Source organism: Epinephelus moara, chromosome 4 (assembly GCF_006386435.1).
Source record: "Epinephelus moara isolate mb chromosome 4, YSFRI_EMoa_1.0, whole genome shotgun sequence".
NCBI classification, from domain to species: domain Eukaryota; kingdom Metazoa; phylum Chordata; class Actinopteri; order Perciformes; family Serranidae; genus Epinephelus; species Epinephelus moara.
In genome coordinates this window covers 23,342,872-23,370,563 of record NC_065509.1, presented here as the reverse complement: position 1 = coordinate 23,370,563, position 27,692 = coordinate 23,342,872, and the positions used below count along the sequence as shown (strand labels likewise).

Sequence of the window (27,692 nt, the reverse complement as noted above, 5' to 3'; positions counted from 1 at the left end):
GGTCCCAATTTTGGTACCGTGACAACACTACCGAGGACTGTATGAACAGTGCCTTGCATTAAAAGACACGGCAGGGACATCTGGGTCCTCCTATGTCAAGCCCAAGCAAGGTCGGATTGCCGATGCATTCAGTAGCATAATGCCATACCAATCGACTTCCAGCAGGCACAAAGACATTACAAATGCTATAACGTACCATATTGCTACCATATTGCTACACATGATTCCCGTGTATTCAGTCACTAAAGAGGGCTTCCAGAAAATGGTTCCGACTCGTTTTTTAAAAAAATTTTTTTATAAAGAATGCTTAGTTTTCACTGAACCCATAGTCATATCGTATCGGTATCGAGATATCTGGCATAAATATCGAGATATGAAATTTTCTCCATATCGTTCAGCCCTAGACTCTAGTCACAAATTTGATGACTTTAGGCTTAACTTGACAAAATCAAAAAAGACTTCCAACTTCACTTGAACTTTAATGCCAGTGACTCGTGACTTCACTTGGACTCTTTTGACCTGAAAATAATTGCTACTTTCCCCTGAGTCAATTTAGGAAGATAAAGCTATGTACATGAGTTTAACGCAACAAGATCTGACAGAATTATACAAGAATCATTTTGTTGTGGTATTGGTTAGCTGTGCTACATGCTATGAAAGTGCACAGTCAGCACAACTTTTTTTATGATCAATTTCTGTCGCACTCGTTTTAAAAAACATGCTTCAACAAATACATATTTTTAAAAAAAGCTGCATGATTTTTTGTTAACATATTATTACTCTGCTATTAAAATGACATTAACTTTGGTAAAAAGCACATTATGACTTGTTTGGGACTCAAAACCCAAGTATTAGGACTTGGGGCTTGAGACAAACTTGTGACTTGCCAGTAAATGACTTGGCCCCACTTGTGCCCATAACTCACCTGGTAACTCTGGTAGAAAGTTGCTGAGCTTCTCCTTCACCTTCTTTCCACAGAATTTGTTGTAGGCGTGCTCCAAGTTGTAGTGCGTGATGAGGTTGGTGTTGCCCGTTAACTCGTTTCCAACTAAACACAGAGATCTACATCAGTCTAATTCATGAAACAAGCCAGGTCATAATGCCACTTATTTGTTCATCTTGCAATTTCAGCTCAATTATCACAAAGTACAACCACAGCTAGCATACGATTAACTTTAAAACACAGCAGCAAAGTGAAAACGTAAACTCAGGTGGATGTATTTGTGTCACAAACATAAGATATTTTTTTTAAAAAAAAGAGTCATACCTATGAAAAAAGTGGGCAAATTCCGGTAATTAGCCCACTCAGTATCTTCGGTAACACTTACCTTGGTGGCTAACGCTAGCTAGCATTGTTTACAAACTGCTTAGCAACACCGTTGATAGTAGCTCAACTCTTTTTTTTAAATTAACAGACAAGTAACATTAAAAGCATACAACAATTATAAGAGTCCGACAGTACCAGGCAACTCCCGCAGTAAATAGAAAGGTTCATTCATGGCTCCGGGCTTCCGCAGAGCAGGCCCTTCATCCCCGAGCTGCGGTGGCATCTGCCCCGCCATGGAGACTTGATTTTGCGGCAGCGGCGGCGGAGGTTTCCCTGGTCCGAAGCCCAAAGACGAAGAGCCGGGCGGTCCCTGAGCTTCATTTTGCCCGAACAGAGTTGAAAACATTTCTGTCATATCTATAACAAATAATACATTTATATAGAAAGAAATAGCCGGTTTCTCCAAGCGTGTGGCCTGTAATTTCTGATGGTGTTTACCACGAATACACCCGACTGTCAACTACTCGACTCTTCACTTCTTTGTGGTATTATCTTCATAGCGCACGTACCGTAACACTAGGCATAGACACGCACATTACCATAATGATTGGTGTATATTGGCCCATACGGATATAATCACTGAGGTCACAAATAACTTTTTATTTCCAAGATTTAAAGTTTATTCTCAGACAAACACACGTTGGATACAAAATCAATATGTACAGTTAAGTTAGTGGATATATCTCCAGGACAAATAATTTGAAGATCACACATCAAGGACATCAACAGGGCAGAGAGAAGATGCCAGCCTTTCAAACTCTATGACAGATGCCTAAAAGTATGTGAGAGAGAGAGGAAAAAAACATACAAAACTGTTAACACTCAAGGCAAACTTCTATTTTATATTTCTACTTATGTCAAAGTGCACCAGGATATTGTGTCCATCAGCAACAGCTGTCAGACAGTGGCCTCCTTCAAACTGTACTAATGCAGATACCATGTTTTTTATTCTTTCTTTTTTTTAAATTAAGAAACATCACATCCATTTACAATATATTACAGGTTCAGTCAGTGTCTAAGATTTAGGGGGATTTAGTGACATCTAGCAGTGAGTATTGCAGACTGCAACCAGCTGATTAATTACTGGTTGAAATTTCTTCAGTGTTTATGGCTCAGGAGGTTTTTACGGAGACCCGCATTATCTGCAGAGATCACCTCCTCTCCAAAACAAACAGATTAGGTGATTAAAAATCAGTAAAAACATTAAATAAAGCATTTTAACATTTGAAATTAGTGTTTTTCCAGTGCTAATTGGCATGTCAGAGACAGGCGGCTCATTCACCACATGTTAGTGTGTGCTCACCTTTTTTCTAATTCAGGCGTTTAGGAGTTTTTTTTTTACCGGGAGCCAAATTATGCATATGCATATATCCCCTTAAATCCCACACACTGGGCCTTTAAAGTTACTTACCTGGGAAGTAAAATGCAGATTTTGACAAATATGGTTCAGCCACGCAGCTATTACATAATTTATGAGACTTCTAATGTCATAAGTACATTTTAAAATAAAGACTCAAGCATTACTTACACATTACCCCTTTTGCGAATATAAAAATAATTATCTCAAATTTTTTTTAATGTTATTCTGTGCAGCTCTAATGTCTTAGAGTGTCTGTTTCTCTCACCTTCCACTCATCAACGGCGGTAGAAATACGATGTTCAGTCTGAGCAACACTCTCTCTACCAGCCTGAACCTTCTGTGCCAGAGCAGCATTCTCTGCTTGAATCTTTTTCAGCTCCTGTCGCATGTAGGCCTCCTGCTTTTGATAGTATGGCATCAAAAAGCTGCAAAAGTCCTGCTCAGGAACCCCACTCGGCCGCCTAACGGAACAAGAGAGAGGGTTAAGGATGAAAATGTTTTATACTGTAATCATGTAGCAAAATGGAAATATTACAGTGGCGATGCATGGTGCAATAAAGGAATGCAATGCACCTGTATTACAGGTCCAATAGTGAGACAGTGTATACAAAAATGTTCCATATTGATTAACACAACAATACTGGGGCAAATCATTAATATACTGTTCCTCAAGATCTGCCGACAGCATTGCCCTGTGTCCATCTTTGTGTATCTACTTTGAAGAATGGTGGAAATTCACTCTTTAAATATTTTTTAGTTAAATATCTGAGCAACAACAGTTTCCATTCAACACAATTTCATTCATCAAATGAGACATGGTTGGAGTAAGTTATTTTTTATGCCAAAATTAACTTACTGCTTATTACTTGCTCTTTGTTATAAATAATAATAATTTACAAAGAAGACGAAATTCTATTAACTGACCATGCAGGGTCTGCACTGTTCTTGGCAGCATGTTCCAGTTTGTCCAGCTCATTCAGTTTTAACTCTAACCGGCCTTCTTCAATCAATCTGCTGATGTCCTCCTTTACATACACAGACACAAGCATTAATGTGAACAGGTACAAATAGAAGCAGGTAGACAAGTAAATACTGCATTCACATATATGATACAAACAACAAGGGAGTAGAGCTTCCATTTGTTGTTTGTTTTCATATGTAGTATTAATATGCTGTGCTGCACACCTGTATAGTCCTCTGCAACTCCTCAATGAACTGCTTGTGAATGCTCACGATCTTCTCAGGGTTTTTCTTGTACAGCGGACCGTAGGTGCTGGCGAATCTGTTAAAACTGTAAAAGAAAGCCGTGTCAATCAAACGTGCAGCAACGTGTGGCTTTTCCCAATACACCATGGTTTTTCTCAGTTCTCTGAACTTAAACTGAAATGATTAGTTGGTTTAACCTGTAAGTTGATCAACAGAAAAATTATTGATAACAACAGATTTGCTTAAGGAGTACTTGTGAGGTCATTTATCAAAAGAAAATGCCAAATATTTACTGTTTACCGCCTCTTAAATATGAGCATTTTCTGCTTTTCTTTGTTATATTATATAAATCAAATATATTTGGGTGCTTGACTGTTAGCTGGACAAAAGAAGTACCATTACAGTGTCCTTGTTCTCTTGGACTCTGGGCATGTTTCACTTTTTCCTTTGTTTTTTTTTTACTTCTCATAAACTAAAATCTATCTATTAATCTATTAAAACATACAAACACAAACAAACATAAAAATGAAAACAACAAATATGAAAATAATCCTTTGTGGCAGCCCAAGACAAACTATTGTGTTTTATGAAAAGAAATCATTATTGTAAATAATAAGGCAGTTATCATTAGGTCATTATCTCTAAAAAATACAGTCCTACTTCTTTTCAGTAATTCATGTTAACGGTAAACAACATTTATATTAGGTCTCCTTTGGGCACTTCCTATGACAGATGTGTCAATGAATGCTGCACAGTAATAAGCATCATTTACAATACTCAGATCCCAATCCTTCACACCAGCTGTGACCACAGAACCACACTCACACACTGCTTTTGTAGCTTATTTCCATTTCATGTTCCCTTGTTTGAATCTTGAGTTCAGAACTTTTTTAAGGGGAACACCACCAAAATTAAAAATTCCAATATGTTATTTCTTTGGCCCAGGTATGTTCAATCAATATATGTAAACATGAACTACTCTCTCTCAAAGCCAGAATCCAAGTCTCAACTTATGATGTCATCAGGTATAAAGTCAGGAGCTTTTCCTTTTTAGATCCAAATGATCCAAATGATTTTGAAGTAGTGCTTTAATTCTGAAACAGAAAATTTACCCATATACACAGAATATTTCCCTGGTTGCTCTCAAAACATATTTCCCAATTCACTGACTATGGAGAAGCTTCAGACTTTATACTTGATGTCATCATACAATTGAGTTTTAGCACTCTAGTTTCTGAATTTGGGAGAGAGTTGTTCATGTTTACTCATATTTTTGGCCTGTCTTAGACCATAGGAATAATGTATGAATCTTTAAAAATGGGCGTAGCTGCCTTCAGCTCATCACAATTTCAGCTTCTGGTGCGAGTTCAATATCATCACATTGTCATTTACAGTAATGAGGGTCTATAACACGTGAGCTACAAATCTGAACAACTGCATACACGGCTTTAACTGTCGTTTTTGCAACGGATTTCCACCATTATCAGAAAGGATATATTACCTGGCAGTTTCGATGAGCTTCTCCAGGCTCTTCTGCATCACTTTGTCGAACAACTTCAGTCTGTTAAACCGAGCTTCCGTGTCCTCGGACGGCTTACACACGGATCCAGTGTTTGACACCTGTGAGGAAACTTCTCCTGTAGCGTCATTTATCTGGTTTTCAGTTGAGTCTTTAACGCATGTGTTATCTACAGCCTCCTTTTGTGTTGCTACTTTGCTTTCCTCCATTTCTCAGCGTCTTCTGTTTACGTTTTGCAGTACCCGCCAAATCTACGGCCAGCCGCAGCGCCCAGAACACATCATATCCGCGTTGTTTGGCGCATGCGCAGCTCGAACCAGTCGTCCAATCAGTTAGTTCAGCTGTCATTCCGCCTCAAACCTCTCGAGGTTGACAGTTGTCTCTGCCAGCATGGGACTCATCACAGGACTCATTACTTTCTTGTACCACTTACCGCAGATTTACAAATGGCTGCTGAAGCCGTATTATATCACCTCGGTCCTCATGACCGTCGCCTTCCTGCTGGTCCGAAAGGCTCCCGGTTTGTGCGAGCACCTGGCGACCCAGCGGGAGGACGGCAACTCCTGCGACTTTGACTGGGTGAGCATGGTGGGGGTAGTGTTGCGTTGCTGCCTGCTAAATATGGTGGGGTCAAATTAGCTGCTGTGAGATGAGTTAGCGAATTTAATCACTCATTACAAAGTTGTTTTATGTTTTGTCTTTTTGTTTTTGTAGAGAGAGGTGGAGATTCTCATGTTCCTCAGTGCAATAGTGATGATGAAGAACAGGAGAGCAAGTAAGTACACACACACACACACACACACACACACACACACACACACACACACTTGTATATATGTAAACCAACTGATGTCATAATATTGTAAGTGCTTGTTTACACTGTAAACACTTCACATAATCAGAAATGGCCTGTATAAGCAGGTGATGCTCAATTTAGGAGCAGGGAACCACCAGGATATATAGAGGAATATGGCAAATCTATCTTCTAATTAACCTTAATATTTAACATGAACTGTAGACATGTAACTTAGTTCAACTTTGTCTCTAACAACAAGGACAAGATATCTGTATCCTGACTGTTAAACTTCAACCAAACAGGTATTTGCGACCTAATGAGTAACTGTTTTAAATCCTTAACCTGAGACCTAATGAGAAGCCCTGCAGCAGGCCACATCCAGGAAGTACTTTACTAAAAACTTTGCTTTGTTGTGTAAACATTACAGTGGTAGTGTAATCTTGCCATCCTGTGACCTTGTATCAACAGCGTCAAGGTCTTTCCTGTGCTGCGTTCATTGTTTTCCCCCCATCTTCTTTTTCTCTCTGTTTCTCAGTCACACTGGAGCAGCACATGGGCAACTTGTTCCTGTTCAGTAAAGTGGCCAACGTCATCCTCTTCTTCAGGCTGGACATTCGGCTCGGCATCCTTTACCTCGCATTGTGTGTTGGTTAGTGACCTTATAACCCTTGTTACAAGTACTTTCCCTCTCACAATGAAATTTGACTCATGGGAAGGTCCATTTATGGAGAACTGTCTTTCATCAAGAAGGTCACATTACATTGGTGTTACATTAGCCCATCACCTCCACCTCACAGTGGTGCAATTAAAATGTGCCTTTTCATGTTAAGCAACACCATGATAGATGCAGGGTAACTGTTGCACAGAGACAGATCCATATCACATCGTCTTGAAGTCAATTTTATTCGTAGGTGAAAGCCAAAACAATAGACAAACTTATCAAGTAAATGGTATTTGCAGTATCAAATAGAGGAATGTTAAGGTTTTATTTTATAAATGTGTATTCATTTTAGTAATGTTAGTGAAGGTGGTGCTTATTTCAGACAAATTACACATTAAAACATTGCAGGAAACCCTCTAAACAGATGCCTTTAATACGAAGGATTTGGGGTTCGCGAGGGAATAGTACTATGAAGCTGGTTCATATGTTTTATGTGACATATTTAGAGTAGTTTCTTCATCATCCAACTAAATAACAAAATACTCAATCCATACGTATTTTATATACAGCCTCATAATACCTACACCTATATTAGGCCATGGTATACTTTCAGTATTTGGAAATTATTTCTAGTGTTTCCACATGTTGTTATTCTGTTGTGAAGTTACATGCTATCATTTACATTGCACAATGAATATCACTTTTTACTGTTTGTAACACTTAGCAGGTTATAGCAGGTTATAAGTTTCCCTGATTCATCTCATATCATATAAAGTACTTCATTCATGGTTCTGATGATGTCGCTCGTAATTAACACGCCTGCCTCTCTCACTCTGGAGCCCTCTTCAGAAAATGTAAAACTTACATTTAACCATTGTTTTCATCCACTGGGACCACTGTAAGGTAAACTTACCAGTGTTTATCTATGCCTTGTCTCCAGCATTCGTCATGACCTGTAAGCCACCACTCTACATGGGCCCCGAGTACATAAAGTACTTCAGCGACAAGACCATAGATGTGAGTGTTACACTACAGACTACGCTGAATTGCAGTTGTTTGAATGCTTGTAAATACCTTTGTGATGTAAGACGGCCATTTGGATGTACAGTGGTCCCTCAGGCTACTGATATGTTCAGTTAAAGCTTTGAAACAACATAACTGGTGGGAATCATAATGGGGTTATCAAGTATTGATATATTCAAGAACATTTGCATTTTGGACAGTGCTATCAAACTTGTAAGCAATAGCAATATGCCAATTAATATTGTATTATAGAAATTGAATGTCAGACATCTGAAATTGAAATAGTAAATTATTAGATCTTCCTAAATGATGATGCCCCAGTCCTGCAGTTGAGTAGATATATATGTCAGAGATCTACACCCATGTAATCTAATTTCTGTTATTGACTCATTAGGAGGAGCTGCAGAGTGACAGTCGTATCACCTGGATTGTTGAATTCTACGCCAACTGGTCCTCTGAGTGCCAGTCCTTCGCTCCCGTCTTTGCCGACCTTTCACTCAAGTAAGAGATAAGTAAAAATAGACTCTCCAGTACGCAAGATACTGAGGCCTACACGGTCTCAGTCAGGCTTTCCTCTGGCCCTCAAGCAAGTTAATTAGTCACTTATGGTAAAAAAAGATGAGCTGTGTTAAGGAAAAAAATACTAAACGAATACACACTTTTGACTATAACCACACAAATCACCACTCACCATTTACTTAAATAAGCAACCGTGATATTTGTTTACTTTGTAGCAATGCATTTTATAAAGGCTATAATAGTATTTTAATAGTTCCTATCTGTTCTACATTCATTCTAAAATCATCGTCTTTGATATGAAATATAAATATAAATATAATTATATTTATTTGATACCAGCTGCAGACACTGCTGAATGTAGGTTAGACAGACACAACAAGACTTCTGCTGTGTGTTTTGTTTTGGCTTATTAACCTTCCGTATTTGATGCTGTATTTCTGTCCAAATATGACATTTTTTTAAGTTAGATTTTGATCAAAATGAGCTGTAAATTAATTTTAAGATGCATTGAATGTTTCCTTCAGTACTACCAATCACATGGTTAGGTTAACTGCTACGTTTAAGCCCTCAAATGTCAAATGCCCTCCCAAAAAAACCCTACATGTTAGGCATTCGTCCAAGACTGGCCTAAATGTCTTGTTTGTCTCTTTGCATATCATAGGTACAACTGTGCTGGACTCAGGTTTGGGAAGGTGGACATTGGACGCTATGGAGAGGTTTCAGAGAGGTCAGTCATTTTCTCTGCACCCATCTTTAATGTTGCAACATTAATTTTAGCACAGGTGTTGACCGTCCCATGAATTGTCTTTCAACAGGTACAAGGTGAGTACCTCTCCTCTGGCTAAGCAGCTGCCCACACTGGTGCTTTTCCAAGGAGGGCGCGAACTTATGAGACGTCCGATGGTGGACAATAAAGGCAGAGCAGTGTCTTGGACCTTCAATGACGTAAGTCTTGTCTGTAACCGACACACGGAGCACGTTCTGTCACATTCACACACAGATGCTAACATGTGGCCTATTTCGTCCCCAGGAGAACATTATCCGAGAGTTTAACCTCAACGAGCTCTTCCAAAAATACAAGAAGCTGAACAAAAGTCGTGCTTTGAAAGAAGGGGAGCAGAACTACACTCAGCCAGAGGAGGGCAGCGACGAGCTCGAGCCTGAAACCAACAACCCGGAGCAGCCCACAGAGAGCAAGAAAGACCAGTGAAGTGGAGAGGATGATTCAGGGTTGATGCTAGAATGGATGGTCCGAGGGATGGGGGAAGGACCGTCAGAATTGATTTTGACTGCAGACACAAAGCTTTTTCTAACGTCATTGCATCTCAGCAATAAGCGTTGAGTCCACAGCTCCACATCCAGGGGTATATGGACTCTGGTGGAAAGCTGACAGAGGGCTCACCACAGTCGGCACAGACCTCGCCGACTTCCCGCCCTCTCTCTGGTTCTCTGGCATAAGAGCAGATAAGGGTGGGCCAGTTGGGCCTGCCGGAGGCTGCTTAGGGGCTGTGGGATAGAGCCAGGCAACTGAGAGTCAAGCCAGGGGTCTGTGTGCACACCAGGTGCCCATTGCTTGCTGTCCTCCAGTGTCCATGCACTGGATGTGGAACCTCCAACATGCTTTCCTCTTCAGCCCCAGTAAAGCCTTCAGCAAGCCTCAGTGATCCAGGCTGTGCTCTGCTCCTCCACCAGAGAACCAGAGGGAGAGCAGGGGATCAGCAGAGTCCGTGTCCAGGCCCGTTAGCCCCCTGTCAGCGTTCCTCAACTGTCCATAGACCCCTGGATGTGGAGCAGTCTTTGTCATTTGTGTTTTTTCAGTTTTCTTTGCAAGGATTTTGTGCCCCTGCTCTCTGAATGTTTGTTCACTATGACCGGACAAACAACATTTTGTGTTCTAGCCAATCACAGCACAGTATGGCGGGACTTGTCCCTCCAGACTATCCATTCTAGCATCAATTATGATTCAGAGAGGGGCTGCAAGTCTTTATTTTCTTCTGACATTGCCATGCCTTACATTATTGCAAAACATTATGGAATGAAAAGAGGAAAATGGGTTTGACACTACTAGATGTCATCTCTACACTATGTCTTTACTGTGGCGAATAAATACCCAAAAAAGCTAGACCACATTTCCCTGGTCTGAGTGGATATGATGCCGTATGGTGTGGACGCAGCTATGCACAAGCTAAGCGATGACTTGGGGACATTTTATTACATTTATTAAGTTATTTGAGGGGGAAAAATGCCTTTTTTTGTAATGATTGTTTTTCAGCCACATCTCATCACTGCATGTAAACCCTTGCTGCCTGTATTTTGTGTGTTTACTGATGTCTCATGTTTCAAAACCAAAGTGAAGCTGAAATTAAAAGTGTGACAAGTAAAGATTCACAACACATTGAATTTTTCATCAGTTTGACCTTTTTATTCTGAGAAGACATCTTTTTAAAAACTCTTTATAAGGCCATTTTGGAAATGTTTTTAATGTACTTGTTACAGATATTTGTGAAACTCGTTCCATTCATCACAGCCCACAATAGCGATATTTTATCTCACATAGAAGTATACTCACTGTACTCACATAGTTTCAAATTGTTCAGCGGCCATCATCCTTGGCCAGAAAGGAAGAAAAGTAACACAGGTTCTCTTTATCTCTGTACGACGGCTGCCCGTGCCATTAGTGATGCTTCTTTTCTTGTTGCCACCCACACATCAACCAGGTGGGCTTTTGACAATATTCTCACAAGTACGCACGCCAGTGAAGCATTCAGCACGACAAACAAAAGTCACATGCACACCGAAGACATAGCCTGGGAGGGTTGAAAATTCGTAACACGGTCTCTTGGGTTGAACGATGATACTTGTGTGCTTCAAGCGTGTACTTCTCCCCCAAAGACGTGCTACATTCAGCCAGCTTTGACATTCTACTGCTAACACCGCTGTAGTTCTCGACAGAAAAAAATTAAAATAAATAAAACCTTAACCGTAATGCCCGATCGTCAAACACCCATACACACATCCCTTCGTCTAATTATTTTTTTCTTAACATGGCTGTGAGTAAAAAAAATAACTGTACCTTTTACAGAAGTTTTGAAAAAACAAGCAAGTCAATCAAAAAAATCTAATCTGCCTCACATTTTTTTTTCCTCAGTAAAGTGTAAAAAATGTTAACCAATAGAAAAAATAAAAATGTGCATGCTTTACTATGAATGGTCTCAAGGCAAAAAAATCAACACAGTCTCCAATACAAACCAGTCCCCGCTTGAAATTCTATTCAGTGGCATATCACATTTACAATTTCATTTATAAAGTTTTTTTTTTTTCATAAAAAATATTCATACTTTCTCATCTTTTCTCAAAAAAAAGAAAGAAATCAAACTGGTGGAGACTGGTTTAAAATGGTGCCCAAAACTACAAGGTTGTCTTGTCTGGTGAAATAAATAAGCCCTTCCCTCGCTGCCCCTATTTGGCTGGCCGTCTGTTAAAGGTTTAAGGTCCTGCTAGCATTTTGATTGATTGACAGACAAAAACATTACAGAAAAAAAGAAAAGAAAAGAAAAATAAACACCAAAAAGACATAGGATGATCTTAAAGCTACTAACAGATTTTGCATAATGTCTCTAGCATAAACATTACAAGCGTACATTCCACAAAGATACTTGTGCTGCAATCGTGATTCAGAATTTCTTTGTGGCTTTCCAAAAAAAAAAAAGAAAAAAGAAAAAATTAAGCTCAATTATTTGCCACTTCAGCTTTCCACCAAACGATCGTCTTTCTCTTTGGACGATGAAAATTCCAGCAAGAGCTCATGAGTGGCTGATGCAGCCATTAAATACAAACAGGCAACTGATTTGAAATCGCTTTCATGAATAATATTACACACAGTTCATCTTCCAACCTCATCCATAATCATCTCCAATACCTGACAAGTTGACCCAATAATAATAATCTGTAAGATTTTATACATTTATATAAAACAATATTTTTTAAAAAAAAGAAGATTTATAAAACTAAAATGATACTGTGTTTATAGGTTGGACTCTCCATGACTCATCGATAAACAGGTTGTGTGGTCCGTTCAGACAGTGGAGAAGACGTTTCTATTGGTCAACAGTCCAAAATCCTCCCTCTTAAAATTCCACTGGATAAAGGCCATCCTCTCCTTAAGTGTCGGACACGGTGGTCAATACTCTGTGTGCTAATGTACCAAATAAAACAGCAAATCATTGAATAGCTATGCGTGTTCTATAGACATATCTGTACCCAGCCGCGATGATACAGTCACATCAGTCTATGGCTCACAAAGTGGCGAAATGGAGACAACTTGATCCTGTGAAAAAAAATGAACCAGTGTCCCCTTTTACTCTTTGTTCAACTTTGAAAGGCGAGCAGAGGAGAGTGGCCAGTGGTGTTACAAACATAACAAAGTGAGTACCAGACAGGCCTGCTCCTTTAGTCCTTTGCAGTGGAAAACAGTCATTTTTCAGGAGCCTGCAGGCGTGAATAATGTCCAGCTCAGGTGAGGAGAGGAAGTAGTCCGATGACTTTTTCCCCCTTCCTTGTGATAGACCGTGAAGGATGTCCGTCACTCAAACCGATATCTCGTAAGTGGTCCCTCCGACGCCTGTCACCTTCTTCACTCCGCCCCCTGGTTTGGATATGGTGTGATTGGCCAAGACTGGGCGAGAGGTGGATCTGATTGGACAGCCATCAGGAAGGGGATGGGAGAGGAGGAGTGAGGGAGCAGAGTAGGGGTGAGGACAGAGGATACATGAATGTGGAGGTGAGTGGTTCTACTTCAAAAATAACAACAAACAAACAAAAACAGCAACATGTTTCTCTGCCAGTGATCTTGTAAGGCATTTGGTAACTATACTTGGTGAGTAAGAAAAAAGACAAGGACAGAAAAGGCTACAGGACAGAAGTAAATAGCAGCTTGGTTAGACATGCTTTCACAGAGCTAAACACATAGTGGCATGCTTGTGACACTAATCCACACAGACCACCAACTGAAACAGTAAAACTTCCAACACTAAACGCTAAACAAGCAAAGACTGTAAACCATGGAGGAAAAGGAAAACTCACACAGATCAGGGAGGAAGAGGAGGGCTGACACAAACCAGGGAGGAAGAAGAAGAGAATTAGGAGGGAAAGGAAGAGGAAGAGTAGCAGGCTGACAGATCTGGCGACGGATCACTACTCACTGTGGAGCCTGTTGCCCTCCTCCAGCTCCTCCCCCTCCCAGCACAGTGCCTCCTCCTGCGGGCCGAGGCTTGTACTGAGGCCCTGCCTCCCCAATGTAAGACTGGGACTTGCCGAGGGAGAGGCCGCGAGGTGGCGGGGAGACAGGGGGCTCTAGTGAGCGAGCCCCGGGGGAAGAGGATGAGGAGGAGAGGTTACGAGGGGCTCGGGAAGAGGAGTCCTGGTTATGCTGCAGCAGGTGCTGGATCTCAGGAGGCCCAGAGGAGGAAGGAGGGGGTGGGCTGACGGCACGAAGGTAGGCCCTGTGGGGGGAGGAGAAAGTGGCAGAGCCCTGGAGCAGCTGCCCCTCCCTCTGCTGGGCGATCTGAGCTGAGAGGAAGGGCGACGTGTAGCCCTGCAGCGGGCTACTGGGTGACACCACCTCATGCTGGCCTGTTACAGTTGCTGGGGGAAACGGAGCACGAGGCTTCTGCGGTGACAGCTCATGAGCAGCTGACTCGAACTCTGGGCTCTCGGATGGTGTCAGAAGGCTGTCATAGGACAGGCTGCCATTCCGAGGCGTTTGATTGGCCAGGCTTTTGTAGCTGGTGTCTGTGGTGCCCTCTGATTGGAGCGTGGCCAGCGGGTTATGTGCCGTGTGCGCTGAGCGCAGACTGGAGGAGCGAGAGCCGCCAGTGGACAGAACCAGAGAGGATGGGTAGGAGGTGTAGGAGCGCCCAGTCAGAGAGTAACCTGACATGCCCCCTGTCATCATCCCAGCAGTCCCGCCAGGGCCTCCGGGGCCCTCACCCCTCTCCCCTCCCCCTCTGCGCGCCCCTACACCTCCCCCCACTACTGTGGTCCCGTCCAGGCTGCTCGGCTCCGAGCGGTAGCTAGGCTGACGGCTGGACTGGAGGATGGAGGGAGATGGAGAGTCAAGACTCTCCCCACGGATCATCTGAGAGGAGAAACAGGCAGAAGGTAGAGAGGGGGAGGAAAAGTGTGATGAAGATGAAGGCAGGAGTGAAGAGGGGGAAGAGAGATGAAAATCACCATGTTACCTCGCGAACAGATAACATAGCACCAAATAACAACCATTTCTCTACAGATTCTAACAGAAATAAAGAGTGGTGGGGAGAAACTGGATGCTTGACCGGTGCTCTACTCCATCATCACACTACTGGATTGGAAACATTGACTGGCTTCAACAAGCACTGACACTGCATGTCAAAGACTGTGTGTATCAACACATAAATGGAATTACAAATACATACGGTACATGAACTACACATTCCAGTCAATGCAGTCTCAGGGGAAAGGATAGATCCACTCAAACACACAGAGACAGCCAAAGGGATACACACAGATGACACTAGCTGAGACTTACTGATCAACCGATGGCCACTGAATGATCAATTCAAAGTAAAAAACAAAAAAAGAGGGGCATGGTATTAACCACAAAGGAAATTAGAAGGGTGAGGGCATATCAGCCACCAGACTATCTGTTATAACAATCTGTATGTGTTCTGTTCTCTTCACTTTTGTGTGCAATAAGCTTAACCACATCCCTTTTTGTCTTATAAATGCTAAAACAAGTTTGCTATGTGATAATCAACAAGGTTGTGTGTATTTAAAAGAATATATTTAGATTTACATCAGTCTTACATGTGTCTGAGTTTCCAATCAGGCAAAGATATGTGGTTAACTTCACTCTCAGGTGATTGTTTCTTCAATTCTCTTAATATACAGTATCTACACACTGCTAAGTGATTAGTTCATACCCAATGCCTTGAAGTCTGTGAAAGAGTGTACTGACACGTACCTTGTTGGGGTGTGTGAGGGCAGTGTGGTTCCTTCCTGGGCTGTTGTAGGCTGGTCTGTACTTGTACATTGATGGTGTAGGTGGAGCTTCAGTCAACAGGCTGCTCTCTGAGTGGCAAGAAACCGAAAGTGACATTTGAGAAAGGGTGTGGTTGTGATTAGAAAACAAACAGTCATCTGCTCACATAAGAGGGAAAACACTTGAAGTACCAAGGCTGGACTTGATGGTCAACAGTCAGATGTTGACATGTCAGGTGACATACCTGCAACTACACAGGTTCACATACAGTATGTATTGTGTGTGTGTGTGTGTGTGTGTGTGTCTCACCCTCTGTGTCAGCACGGGGCAGGCCAGGGTAACGAAGCTCCGGCTTTGGAGGAGGTGGAGGCTCTGCATCAGCTGACTGGCTCTCCATCTGATCTAGACTGCTCTTGGACTGGAGAGGACACACAGAGAAGTCATGTAAGCAGACACACAGTATCAGGCTGTGTTCAGACTCACAGGTCTGAATCAAAAACACACTCAGTGAAATAAATGATGAAACTGCATGACACAGAGGGCTACAGCAAAAAGAAAAAACCCAAAGGGCTGTCTACCAAAAAGTTGAACTCAAAGTTTGCTGCAAAACCATCTGCCAACACAAAATGCATTGGACAATCAATGATCGCACGGTTGTTGCCATAACAACTTTTCTGAGGTATAAAGTCCTGTTTCATGAACCATTGTTCAAGGTTCTGGCATCTGATAAACTTTCAAACTCACTTATGTACTCAAACTATTTTTAGTCTCACCACCCACTGAGGCAGCTGCTAACACATGGACTTCATCATCCACATGGAGAGAGATGTGTTATTTCATCTACATTAACTATCCTTTGCAGGACTATAAAAGCACTGGTATTCACGCCAGCAGCTGCAACATACATTAACTGACTGTTCAAAGTCGGTCACATTTTCTGTGTTGCTCCTCACCTTAAAGAAAACCAAAGAATGCTGCACAGTGTTAAGCACTCACCTTGACTTATTTTTGTCTGTATAGAGTTTTGCGTGATGAGGGTTTGCAGACAAAAATATTGCATTTATAAAGTGAGTTCAAGTGATAGAAAGTGAGTGGGACTCTTTGGTTTTCTTTCCAAGGGTGGAGTTTTTAATCCTACGCGCCTGTCACTGAGGCTTGATGGTGTGAGAGGTTTTTTTTCGAATTACGACCTGGTAATTTTTTTTGCATGAAAATTACTTTTACTATATATAAATAGTAGGGCAGCGCAATATTAGTAAATTATGCAATACACAATAAAGTTGGATATCATGATGATAATATTGCCTGCAATAAATACATATTAAGGTGTACTCAGTTCTGCCTTTCTGCTGTTTTCAGTGCACTGTTAAAATACAACACGATTGTTGAATTAAAAAAATAAAGGGAAATTATTTCTTCTGTAGTCTTCATTTAACAAACTGAACATTGAACCGAACATAAAAGGCACCAAAAAATGACAGTTATATGTTAAAATGCAGTTTTCTACTGATACTCTCTTTCAAATAACTTAAACAATCTTTAAGTACAAAATCGGAGCCTTTTTCAATGAGCTCTTTGTGCAAGTTGACAAGGACCATTTAAAAAAAACAAACACACAAAAAAAGACTAATGTGCAGCCCTAAAAAAAAATTGAAAATAACAGCTTGTTGTTAATCACACAACTATTATAAAGCACAAAATTCAGATGGAGGGCAGGAAGTGATAAATCCATACACTGCTTGAATTGGAAATAGAGAAGGTATGCTCAGAAAATTTAAACTCATGTGGGATACATTTCATACAAAACAAAGTGATTTTTCCCACAACTTCACCAATTTGCTCGGTGTGGACAAGACCATCTTTACAAATAACCTCATCCTGCCGACCTAATGTTACTAATGTTACACAGCGAGCCCATGAAAGCAAGTCTAATGGACCATAACGATTTTGTGTGCAGTTGGGTCCATGACTGAAAAAACTGCTGTCTTCTTTTGCCGGGTGAGTAAATGTGCTGGTGTTTAACGGTCTTTTATATTTTAGCTCTTTACATGGATAAACCACTGTCAGGATAATGTTACTAGGTAATTTGGCTACTATTCTCTACCTGCTGGGTCAACCATTCCCAGAGGTCTGGTGAAACACTGTTAAAAATGCTGGTCGTGGCTAAAAACACAGAAGTTGTCACAGCACTGTATCCAACTTGAGGCATGTTTAACACAAAACTTTAACGTTTACATTTTAAATTAGTTGACATCACTCCTCCAGACTGCAGATGGACGTTTTTGATTCAGATCTGCTGCTGTTTGTCAGTGACTTTTTTTGTTAAACTTCTCCACTTCGTGTCCTTTTATTTCAGGACCTGAAGTGGCCTTTGTCTTTTTGAATTTGATGGAGGAGCTGTAAACAGCGCGACCATAGGTACTTGTGCAGTGTTTATGGTCTTTGCTTCCAGTGGTCTGCTCTCTGGACAGCGCGATGATGTATGACGTCATATGCAAAGAAGCTATTAGACATTGTGACTCTTTTTTTTGTAAATAAATAAAAGGGACATTCTCATTCCACAGCTACAATGTGTACAGCCAGGCATACAATCTACCAATAATTCCTGCATAACATTAAAATCATTGAGAGTCTCTGTGGAGTTTCTACATCTGAACTTCCACATGCAGACTGCTTGTTTTTGTGCGTTTGTTGGATTTGTATTTGTATTTTGATTTTGTATCGCTCACCCTGGTGCTGTGTCGGTCATTCTGGATGCCGTTGTCCAGGACCTTGGCTTCTAGCTGGGCCTCAGTGAGAGGCGGTCTGAGAAATGGTGGCTGTACATCCACTGCCTGAGGGCTCCGCCACCGGCCCATGTATCTATGAGAGGGACACACATGTACATTTCAATCCTAGTCAAAATAACACACACATTTAACACCAGCAGCTACTCACACTGAAGATGTGTGCTCAAATATTCCGTTAACAAAACAGACAAGAGAGAACAATATGAGAGCAGGCTGGAAAAGTGGAAGGGGAAAGAGAGCGACGGAAAGACAGAGGCAGTGGAAAAAGAATAATTGTGGAGCAGAGTGTTAAAGGAAGGGAGTAAACAGAGGAGTGAAGAGGACTGACCTGGGGGCCTGGGAGCTGCACAGCACATGGGAAATATTCCTTATGCAGCCGTTGGTGAAAGGGTTAACACCTCCCCGAAACTTTCCTGTCACCTACAGAAAGAGGAAAACCATGGACATTAATGATAAAAATACAGAAATGACAAATCTATCCGAACTGTCTGCATGAATTAAACGAAGCCGAACTTGAAGCACAAAACCAGTTCTTGTACGTACCTGTTCATTTGTGGTTCTACCGCGGGCAACCAACACTATGTGGAACCCAGTCAGGCCAGCAACTGGGACAAAAAACAGACCAGCCACACACATTACAGCCATACTGGGAAGAGACGGTCAAGGAGGTTGCGACAACCAGACTAAAAATCACAATGCAATCAAATTCAAAAAGAAGGTCCCATAATTTCTCCTGCATTCTTATGACTGCAGTGTCTCAAGTGAAGGATACGTAACAGCAGAATGGGGCGTGTCCAGCTGCTGGCGGTGGTGTAGAACATAAACCAAGCCAAAGCCAAATACGTTCATGATGTGGGTGGTAAGTGACAGCAGGAAGAGGAAGAAATAGCGATAATTCCTCCGACCAATACAGTTGTTCACCCAAGGACAGTGGTGGTCAAAATCCTGAGAGAGCAGAGGGTCAGAGGACAAACATGAATGTGCGAGCACCAGTAAGGATACGACAGAGAGGAAAATGATGATGATAAGCAACAGCTATGACACCTCAACATCAAACAATGTCTACCTCCCACACTCACTCACTGAAAACTAAGAATAGGACAGATCTAGGTTGAGCTTTCAAGTCACACAGGAGTTTATAAAAGTTCACTGTGAAATTAGGACTTGCTATTAAACTAAAACACACACTTCACAGACACACAGACACACACACACACAGGTATACATAATACAAACTCATGGAAGTGGTGTTTTCAGACTTGATGCTGCTGATATTGCGATACATTAATTTGAAATATTTTAATAATTACAACAGCGAGGAAAGTTTAACTGACATTCAATCAAGAAGTGAAAAATATACAAGACAACCTGAGGAAAAATATTAAAACCAGCAGAAATTAGCCTAGATAATCACTCACTGCCACCCTGCTCCACCTGATTTCCCTGTGTAACTTTCACCCATGTTTGTATAACACTGTGAAATAAATGAATTTGTAATAAGGACTCACAATACAAGCCCATAATAACGTGCGTATGTACCTCCACACAGTTGTCGCAGACTGAACAGTGTGAGCAGCGTGGCGGGCGGTAGAAGCGGCAGGTCGAGCACCACTTCATGCGCACCTGGATCCCTTTGATCTCCACTGTCTTATAGAGCGGAGCACGGAAATCATCCTCTTTGTCCTCATCCTCCTCCGCTGAACACAAGAGACACAAACACTGAGAGTGTACCAACATCATAAAACCTGATCACATGGTCTCCCTGCATTGTGTTAATCTCGGAAAAAATATTTCAGCCAATTTCTAATGAATTGTGGTCATTATTGAGGATTCTTTTCAGTCTTACTATTTCTGTTGTGTACTTAAAAGCATTGCATGTCATAGCTGCCTTTTTTTTGCTTGTAATGTGATGCATACTATTCATTCAAGATAACATGTTTTTGGCTGGACCACAGAATACGAGGACAGCCTTATAAACACAAAATGTCTCTTAATAAGTGAGTGTTGAAATTACGCCATTGGTTGGAGTGACTGATGAGGCAAGTTTTGCCGTTTCCCCATTCACTGTGACAAAGACAGTGACGCCCCATGTCACTGTCAGCACCTGCATATTTTTGTTAACTGTTAACCATTTCCTTTGGTGAAAACAAAGCTTTTATTTCCTGTTATTTCACAGATAGGAAAAAATGACTTTCAAAGACAATAAAGCCCTCCAAAAATAGCATTTCAAGTCTTGTGTGTGATTTATTCTAGCTTCAAATGACAAATTGTCTGCTTGCCACTAGGCTATTTCATGCGAGGGGAAATGTCACAGGCTAATGCTAATAGTGTTAGCATGTTGAATATGTGGGGAAAACACATCTAGTATAAGACAACTGTTTCGTCATTGAACATTGTCAGCTATCATCTTTGTTAAATGTTGCCGTTGTTCGCAGCTTCATATGCAAAGAGGAAAAGACCGCTAATTTATGAATGTAAACTATTAGTTCTTCATTTTAAGATGTATTTAGAATTCAAATTTTTTGCCTGGACTGCAACAGCAGGGCCGGTGCTTGTAAGCGAACGTCATGACTGATTGAATGCTGCCAACGATGTACTGGGTTTTGACCTCGTCTTGTTTTTTAATCTACAGAAAATCTGCAGAGGTGTTGTTGGAATTCTGCCGGGACAGATTCCTTGTGTGCCTGCTGATTACTAACTTTGTAGGGCAAAGACTTGCATACCAACGCTGTTCACATGTGTTTACCTCTGGGGAAGACTCCGGGGTCCATGAAAGTGGCCATACAGAAGTTGGCGAGGGTGAAGAGGAAGATCACGGCAATGTAGATGGGAATGACAGAGGACAAATACTCTGACAACCACGGGCACCTGGACAGCATGAAAAAGGGGGGGAATAAAATTACAGAAAGACAGAAACATCAGCAAGTAGAAGTTACACAAGCAGGCTCGAATCCCTGCACTTGCTGGCAATACACAGATGGGAGAAATGAGCAAGTAGCATTGTATACTCAATCAACAACTGTGGACAGGCCTTTGAGCAAGGCAATTTACTCCCAAAGAGCTCCACTGAAGCTGTTCAGGGGCCAGAAATACAAGACTGTCATTGTAAATTGGGAGCTTACAGGTGTAATTGTGAGGAACTGTGTGAATACAAGTGTTGCTGAAAAGAGGGCAATTTTGCTCAGTTAACTTTGTTAAGTTAAACAATCAACAAAAGAACATATAAATCATAATGCATAGGGATATTTACACATGCCTTAAGCACAGATGTTTTTGTACAATCATTATTAGCAGTGGCAAAACTCTGTGCATACATGTAGGCCCTCTGCACCTTGAAGTCTCTGTAAGTGTGTTTGCACGATACTTACGTGAAGCAGAAGAAGAGGGTGGTGGCTCCGACAAGGAAAGTGGTGGCTGCAGACACCGGGACATATCGGCTGGGTCGAAACGGACGGGGAGGAGCAGAAGCAGGGACACCTACTCCTCCCCCAACCCCCCCACCACTGAAGCCCGGCATCAGAGACAGAGAGAGAGGGGAGGAAGACACAGAGAGAGGTAGATATCTACCGTCTACCTACTGTAAAGTGTGCTCTACAGGTCAAAATGGTGAATATGGGGTTTGTTTGGGAGGAGGGGCCATGACTACAGACTGGAAAAGAACACACTATGCAAAGCAGCAACTGAATGAAAACATGAAGGATTCTGCGTGTCCCGACACTAAATGTCCCCTGGCACTAATATATTCACTCAAAAACAGGATATTCTTTATATAGCAATATACAGCTTTACTTGCATGTGTACAGCTTGCTGTAAATATTTAATCTGTGTGCATAATCTCGATAGAAGCTTAGAAAAGCAAAACTACACAAGAGCAATGTGATACAAAAATATGTGTAGGTAATTCATAAATATTTTTGTATGGCTTTAATGTAACTGTATTTGGTGCAACAATATAAATAAATCTAATCTTACTGCTCCCTGGCACCAGTGCAACCGTTAACACTGTGCATGAACACAAAAGCGCTCACGACTAAAACTCAACCGAGGTTTCTCTCCATTCCTGACGCTCAGTGTTTACATTAATGCTCGTCACTGTGCTTGAGTACTGTTTATGCCTCTCAGAGAAAATGAATATAAAAAGAAAAAGACCAGAAAATTAAAAGAGGTAGTGGGTGGATAGCCAGCAGGCCGAGAGCAGAAGCACATAGAGGAGAACAGGCAGAGGATTGAGCGCAGCAGCTGCTGATGACTTCTGTGATTGTCCCGAGAGGGCTTATTTAGGCACTGGGTGGGTGGAAGAAACTGAGGATGGCGGCAGGAGGGACAGTTCCAGCGTTTCAAACTAAGTCAGCAGGGGGAAAACAACTAAACAAACAAATTCACTTTTAAGCCAGTTGCAGGAAGCTGCTCAATGTCAAACAAAGGTCCAGCTGGAATTTATTTTCAAAAAGCTGCTAAAAAATGTTTTTAAAAAAATGATGTCTAGCCTTGCCTGTACAGGTAAAATAGCTCAAATAGCCAAGCAGAGTCCCCTGGTTCTTGTGAGACCCCCGCCTTCAGTCTTTGCGTAAGTATGGGGATAAAATCAACTCATTCCAAAAAGAAGCCCTGTGTATGTCATCGAGGTGTCACCGCACTTGGCCGGGTCTGCGTGTAGAGACCTCTCCCGCCTCCAAATTCTCTGCAGATAGACCTCCTTTCCCATTCTGCATCTCTTAAACAAAGCCATGTGCATTGGTGGTGTTACGTAGTCTGATGCATTTTAGTCCTTTTTCACTTTTTCCCCCGTCGTCTTTCACCCACTGGCTCTGTGCATCAGCTGCTGGACGCCCCTGTAAAAAACAAAAGATATTACAATGTCATTTGGCAAACCCCAAGTAGACAAAACTAATGTTGCCAGTGATAACATTTGAAGCAAGTATTTGATTAGATTATCTGCCAGCTATTTCAATAATCAATACAAATTGCAAGTAAAAACTCCAAATATTTGATAGTTCCAGCTTCTCAGTTGTAAGGATGTGCCACTTTTCATTGTCATACGTAGTGTTGCACGGTATACCGGTACTAAAATAGTACCGCGGTACTAGAGTATTCCAAACGGTACTATACTGCATTTGGAAAATACCGGTACTTTGAAATTGATTCAATTCATTAATTTATTTTACTCATTTATGCACACAAACGCCTTTCTTGTTCCTATTGGAGCACAGATTGCACAAGTGGTGTGTAAGACAACACCTGTATCAACATTCGCAGCTGGCGCACGTGAAAAAAGACAAGAGAAAGTCTGCCTCGCAAAGGGAGACAACACGAGACAACACAAACTTGGTGGGACATTTGAGTTACCAAACCGTGACATCCGTACCGAGGTACTTACCGAACCATGATTTTTTTGGTACCGTTACACCCCTACTATTTATTGTTCTAAAGGTTTGTATCCAAAAGGACTTTTCCTTAGGAAAAGTACCGAAGAGTATTGAAAAGTATCGAAATTCATATTGGTATTGGTACCGAAACAAAGATTTTGGTATCGTGACAACACTAGTCATACGTCACAGTAAATTACACATTATGGGTTTTTGACTGATGGTTAGATAATAACAGTGCTTTGGTCTTTAAGTAATAACTGTAATGGGTAGGGGCTGGGTATTGGTGCTTAATACCTTGAAGGTATTGACCAAAATAACCAGTGCCAAGAAGTATCAAAACGTCAAGTCAAGCCGAGTCAAACTTTATTTGTATAGCACATTTAAAAAAAACAACCACTGTTGACCTAAGTGCTGATCCTTTTAGTACCCAGAGCTTGTAAAAAGAAAGACATGCGTATGTTTTTTCTCACAGCCATTCACCGTAAGCAAGCTTCGATTTAATGTGCATGTGATTGGCCCACTACTGCAGCTGCTATAACTTCGGGATGGGCGTTATGCGGAAAATCAAATATTACAATATTTTTAACAAATATCTCGATATTGATATTGCAACAATATTGTAGGGTTGACTATTGGTGCTTTTACAAAATATTTACAAAGTTAGACTGTTGATGAATGATCACCAGTAATATGGATATAATGACAAATGGGCTAGAACAGTCTGGTAAGTTTAGATAATGACATCACTTTACTGTGATGCAGCCTTTAAAACCAGGAAAAGACAACATCTACAATTTTATGATATCCAAAATCCAAGACGATATCTGGTCTCATATCATAATATCGATGTGATACCAATAAATTGCCCAGCCCTACTACAACCCATATAGTCTGTGGTGTGGTGAAGTCGAGTGTGGTGTATTTGAGCCCAGTCCCCAGAAGAAAATGTTGGCATTGTACTTTACAGCAAACCACAGATATGTTGCATTTGCTTGTTTCATATGTATCATATCAAAGTTTTAAAAGTGATATAGTACATAAGTTGACTTTGTGCCATGAAAAAAAGTTGTTTTTAATGAGACACTGCTGCATTTCCAGCGGCTTTTAAAACATCAAAACTGAGTATTTTAAGCCAAAACATGATCTTTTCCTGGGCATAATGAAGTGGTTTCATGCCTACACCTAACCACACGTTAACCACAGTATTGTTGAAAAACAAAGTTTAAACATATCCACTGAATAATATCATGCAAATGTAATGCAGCTGTGTAATGTACAATGCCAACATTTATTCTGGTAATAAGGTTTTGTATCTATCAGAGTTGGTAGTTAAAAGTGTATCAGATACAAGCTGTATTGGTAAAGGTATTAAGGGCACTGGTATCACAGTCTTTTAGTAAGAGAATACTTGGAAATTGAATAAATCATATATAGTTGTGGACTTACACATGATAGCAGAATGAACAACTTAATACTCGCTATAATAAGATGTATGAAACGATTCATGTCTTTTTGTTTTTGTTTGGCAGGAGAAGTAGAGGTGACACCCTGATTTCACAACAATCAGTCTGACTAACCAACTCTGAAGTGTCCTAAAAAGCTTGCATTACTCTGTGTGCCTGTGCATCTCTCACCATTACTCATAAACAGAGTTGTTCAACTGCCTGCTGTTGTTAAATACACAGCTGTCACCCTCGATGCCCTCAGGTGGTCAAATGAAACTCCCCCCACTTCTGGAAAGCCAAAACACCACGGGGACAACTATCTGTGACGAGCCAAGACGCCTTTGACACACACATACTTCAGATTAATATCCCTCATCGCCGGATAAAAAAATAGTCCGTGTGGTGTGAACACACTGAAAACGATCTGGAGTATCAGTGTAACCTGATAGTTAGGACACACCCCTCTTTTCAACAATCATCAGTGCTAACAAATACAGAGCTGTGGCCGAGGCACAGTGTCGGTGTGCCTGTTGTTAATCATCTCATCTGCCCCACAACAAATCCCCCCGACTATAATGGATGTTAATCCTAAAATCTCCGTGTCGAGCCTGTCATGTCACCGCAACAATCTGCGGTTCGCGGAGCTAACTTACATCGTTAAGTGGCCGGTCGAGCAAATTTAACCCATGTCCCAGCAACAGTGACACATTACCAGTGTGTCAGCTGATGCCATTTTTAATCTTTATCATTTGATTGACTATCATGTCATATTTGGATCATACGTTGAAACAGACCAAGCGTTAAACAACAGGCCAGGGCAGTGCTAGGACTCAGTCAAAGCAACTCACGTTACCACAATGAACCTCATTAAAACACACTTCACTTTTTTAAACAGAATATTACTATATACTATGTATTATCTCGATGTATTAATGTCCAGTGTATTATCGACTGATTTAAACGCGATCCATACTTAGTAATCAGTTAGCTCTTACCTAGCCTCGAAAGTTTTTTGCGACACTGCTCAGTCCTTTACCACAGCTAAAAAGAGTTAGCTAACATTACCTGGCTAGCATGGAAGCTTTACACTCGCCGAGTAGCTTTCACTGGGGGCTGGCGAGATAAATGTAGTTACATTCAGCTAAACAGTCACCACGAAAAGCAGGTAAAACAAACAGGACATACCTGATACCGAGCATGCGAGCTGTCTTGCCTGTAGGGTGTGGGTCGTTACGGTCCTCCTTGAGTTAGCCGCTAGCAAACTAGTTAGCTCGCTTGCTAGGCCGACATCGGAATCCCGGAACTAGTCCGTCGACTCTCAGGTGGAGTGAGCAGCCAATCAGAGGCCGAGCAGGTGTGGTCTCAACAAACGGCTCAAACAACCCTGTATGTATGATCATGTATTGTAGTTTTAATTTCCTCCATACATGTTTTAATACCACATAAAGCTAAAGGAATACATCTTAAAATAATACACAAATATGACCCTGTGTACACTGTTTACATAGACTTGTTGACTCTGCTGCTATTGATCACATCACCAGGGACATCACGGGGGGGGGGGGGGATTTTGTTTGAAGTGTTTTATTTCTCAGTAGTTTGCGAAATAAATCAGTTGAAAGACTGTAATTTGTATTAAAAAGTGGTGGAAGCTTTCTGAGGCCCCTCTTGCCCTTTGAGGGCACAAAGGGGTTTAATCCGTCCCCCTCTAGGATTCATTCTTAATGCAGCTAGAGTCAAGTGCGTGATTGCTTGTGCTGGTGGAGCACAAATTTACACTGTCATGTTTTCTCCAAGACAGGGTTTCAAAAAAGAAAAGACAGAAAGGAAAGAAAGGGAAAGGAGCAAACTGATTTTTAAAAAAAAGAAATCAAAAGGTGTGTGAGAGAGACATGGATCAAGGGAGGAAGGGCGGGGGACTCACAGAGACTACTCATGCATAAGACTCAGAATTTGGTGCCACGCCCCAGCAACGGCACCACTGTCACTTTACTAGTGTTGACATAATACTAGAATTTCTCTCTTAGATATTTTGAAAAAAATCAATATTCAATACCATATTTTAATACCACAGGGGAAAGCTGTCATCAAGGGCATACAATTTACATGTTTTATTAAAAGATAAATGTAACAAAGCTATGATATGACAATGATTTATTTTTCTTGGTAAGTAGCAGAGAACACAAAACATTAACAATGAGAGGGAGTGAAAAAGCACAGCTGATACCAGTGTATTGATGCTATGGATAATTATCAATACATACCAATGCCCTTTGGTATGTATTGATAAGTCAATATTTTTGACAACACTACATTTTACCATGTCATTTCCACATATTACTCATTTTGAAACAATGAGGAAGAAAACTTATTTCATAATCGTCCCTACTCTGCCCACTTCTGAAGAGATATCGCTCTGCTTAAAGGAGCTTATAGAGTCAGATGTCTGGGTTGTGGGTTTTAATACTGGAAACTGTTTCCAACTGGAAAGAGATGGTTCCATCAAACTTCTGCGCCTTTTTGGAAAGTTCCACATCCATAAGTCAAGAATAAGTAGTAGGTATTTTTATTGTGAAATCCATCCATCCATTCCCTTTTTTTCTTGTGAAATACTGGATACTTTTAGGTTTATAATTATTAAGCTTTTGTCCAAAGCAACA

General features: G+C 41.2%; 4 protein-coding genes across 5 annotated transcripts in view; 1 reads left to right on the top strand and 3 right to left on the bottom strand.

The window, feature by feature from the left end:
- Nucleotides 1-1,819, bottom strand: part of med19a (mediator complex subunit 19a) — a 5,671-nt gene extending 3,852 nt beyond the window's left edge. Inside the window, exons 1-2 of the mRNA XM_050041602.1 lie at nt 1,463-1,819; nt 926-1,048 (exon numbers count right to left, since the gene is read on the bottom strand). Of these exons, the coding sequence (XP_049897559.1) occupies nt 926-1,048; nt 1,463-1,682 (343 nt within the window). The 5' untranslated portion in view covers nt 1,683-1,819. The remainder of the gene's footprint in view (nt 1-925; nt 1,049-1,462) is intronic.
- Nucleotides 1,820-1,923: 104 nt separating this feature from the next.
- si:dkey-6i22.5 (polyamine-modulated factor 1) lies at nt 1,924-5,735 on the bottom strand. Its single transcript, XM_050041603.1, has 5 exons — nt 5,395-5,735; nt 3,873-3,978; nt 3,612-3,712; nt 2,953-3,148; nt 1,924-2,099 (listed from the first exon to the last, which is right to left on the bottom strand). Exons 1-5 carry the CDS (start codon nt 5,619-5,621, stop codon nt 2,034-2,036), a joined length of 696 nt encoding a protein of 231 aa, XP_049897560.1. The 5' UTR covers nt 5,622-5,735; the 3' UTR covers nt 1,924-2,033.
- Nucleotides 5,694-11,416, top strand: tmx2a (thioredoxin-related transmembrane protein 2a). Its single transcript, XM_050041601.1, has 8 exons — nt 5,694-5,991; nt 6,127-6,187; nt 6,744-6,857; nt 7,810-7,886; nt 8,287-8,393; nt 9,073-9,138; nt 9,227-9,356; nt 9,442-11,416. Exons 1-8 carry the CDS (start codon nt 5,803-5,805, stop codon nt 9,619-9,621), a joined length of 924 nt encoding a protein of 307 aa, XP_049897558.1. The 5' UTR covers nt 5,694-5,802; the 3' UTR covers nt 9,622-11,416.
- zdhhc5b (zinc finger DHHC-type palmitoyltransferase 5b) lies at nt 10,873-26,384 on the bottom strand. Of its 2 annotated transcripts, none has more exons than XM_050041598.1 (12): nt 26,218-26,384; nt 21,587-23,050; nt 20,965-21,086; nt 19,758-19,915; nt 18,991-19,163; nt 18,762-18,864; nt 18,547-18,638; nt 18,159-18,291; nt 15,739-15,847; nt 15,412-15,518; nt 13,613-14,547; nt 10,873-13,103 (listed from the first exon to the last, which is right to left on the bottom strand). In XM_050041598.1, exons 2-12 carry the CDS (start codon nt 21,733-21,735, stop codon nt 12,998-13,000), a joined length of 2,187 nt encoding a protein of 728 aa, XP_049897555.1. In that variant the 5' UTR covers nt 21,736-23,050; nt 26,218-26,384; the 3' UTR covers nt 10,873-12,997. The 2 variants fall into 2 exon arrangements, with proteins under 2 accessions (XP_049897555.1, XP_049897556.1); XM_050041599.1 differs by lacking the exon at nt 26,218-26,384 and adding an exon at nt 26,098-26,152.
- Between the last annotated feature and the right edge of the window lie 1,308 nt (nt 26,385-27,692).

Bases quoted from the DNA above. Each gene is read 5' to 3' on its own strand.
- zdhhc5b (XM_050041598.1), bottom strand. From the start codon at position 21,735: ATGCCGGGCTTCAGTGGTGGGGGGGTTGGGGGAGGAGTAGGTGTCCCT. The intron at 19,916-20,964 runs GTAAACACATGT...TCTTGTGTTCAG, and splicing joins CCCCGGAGTCTTCCCCAGAG to CGGAGGAGGATGAGGACAAA. The intron at 19,164-19,757 runs GTACATACGCAC...CTGCTCTCTCAG, and splicing joins TCTGCGACAACTGTGTGGAG to GATTTTGACCACCACTGTCC.
- tmx2a (XM_050041601.1), top strand. From the start codon at position 5,803: ATGGGACTCATCACAGGACTCATTACTTTCTTGTACCACTTACCGCAG. The intron at 5,992-6,126 runs GTGAGCATGGTG...TTGTTTTTGTAG, and splicing joins ACTCCTGCGACTTTGACTGG to AGAGAGGTGGAGATTCTCAT. The intron at 7,887-8,286 runs GTGAGTGTTACA...TTGACTCATTAG, and splicing joins TCAGCGACAAGACCATAGAT to GAGGAGCTGCAGAGTGACAG.
- si:dkey-6i22.5 (XM_050041603.1), bottom strand. From the start codon at position 5,621: ATGGAGGAAAGCAAAGTAGCAACACAAAAGGAGGCTGTAGATAACACA. The intron at 3,713-3,872 runs GTGTGCAGCACA...GTGTATGTAAAG, and splicing joins AGTTGCAGAGGACTATACAG to GAGGACATCAGCAGATTGAT. The intron at 2,100-2,952 runs GTGAGAGAAACA...ACATACTTTTAG, and splicing joins CCGCCGTTGATGAGTGGAAG to GCATCTGTCATAGAGTTTGA.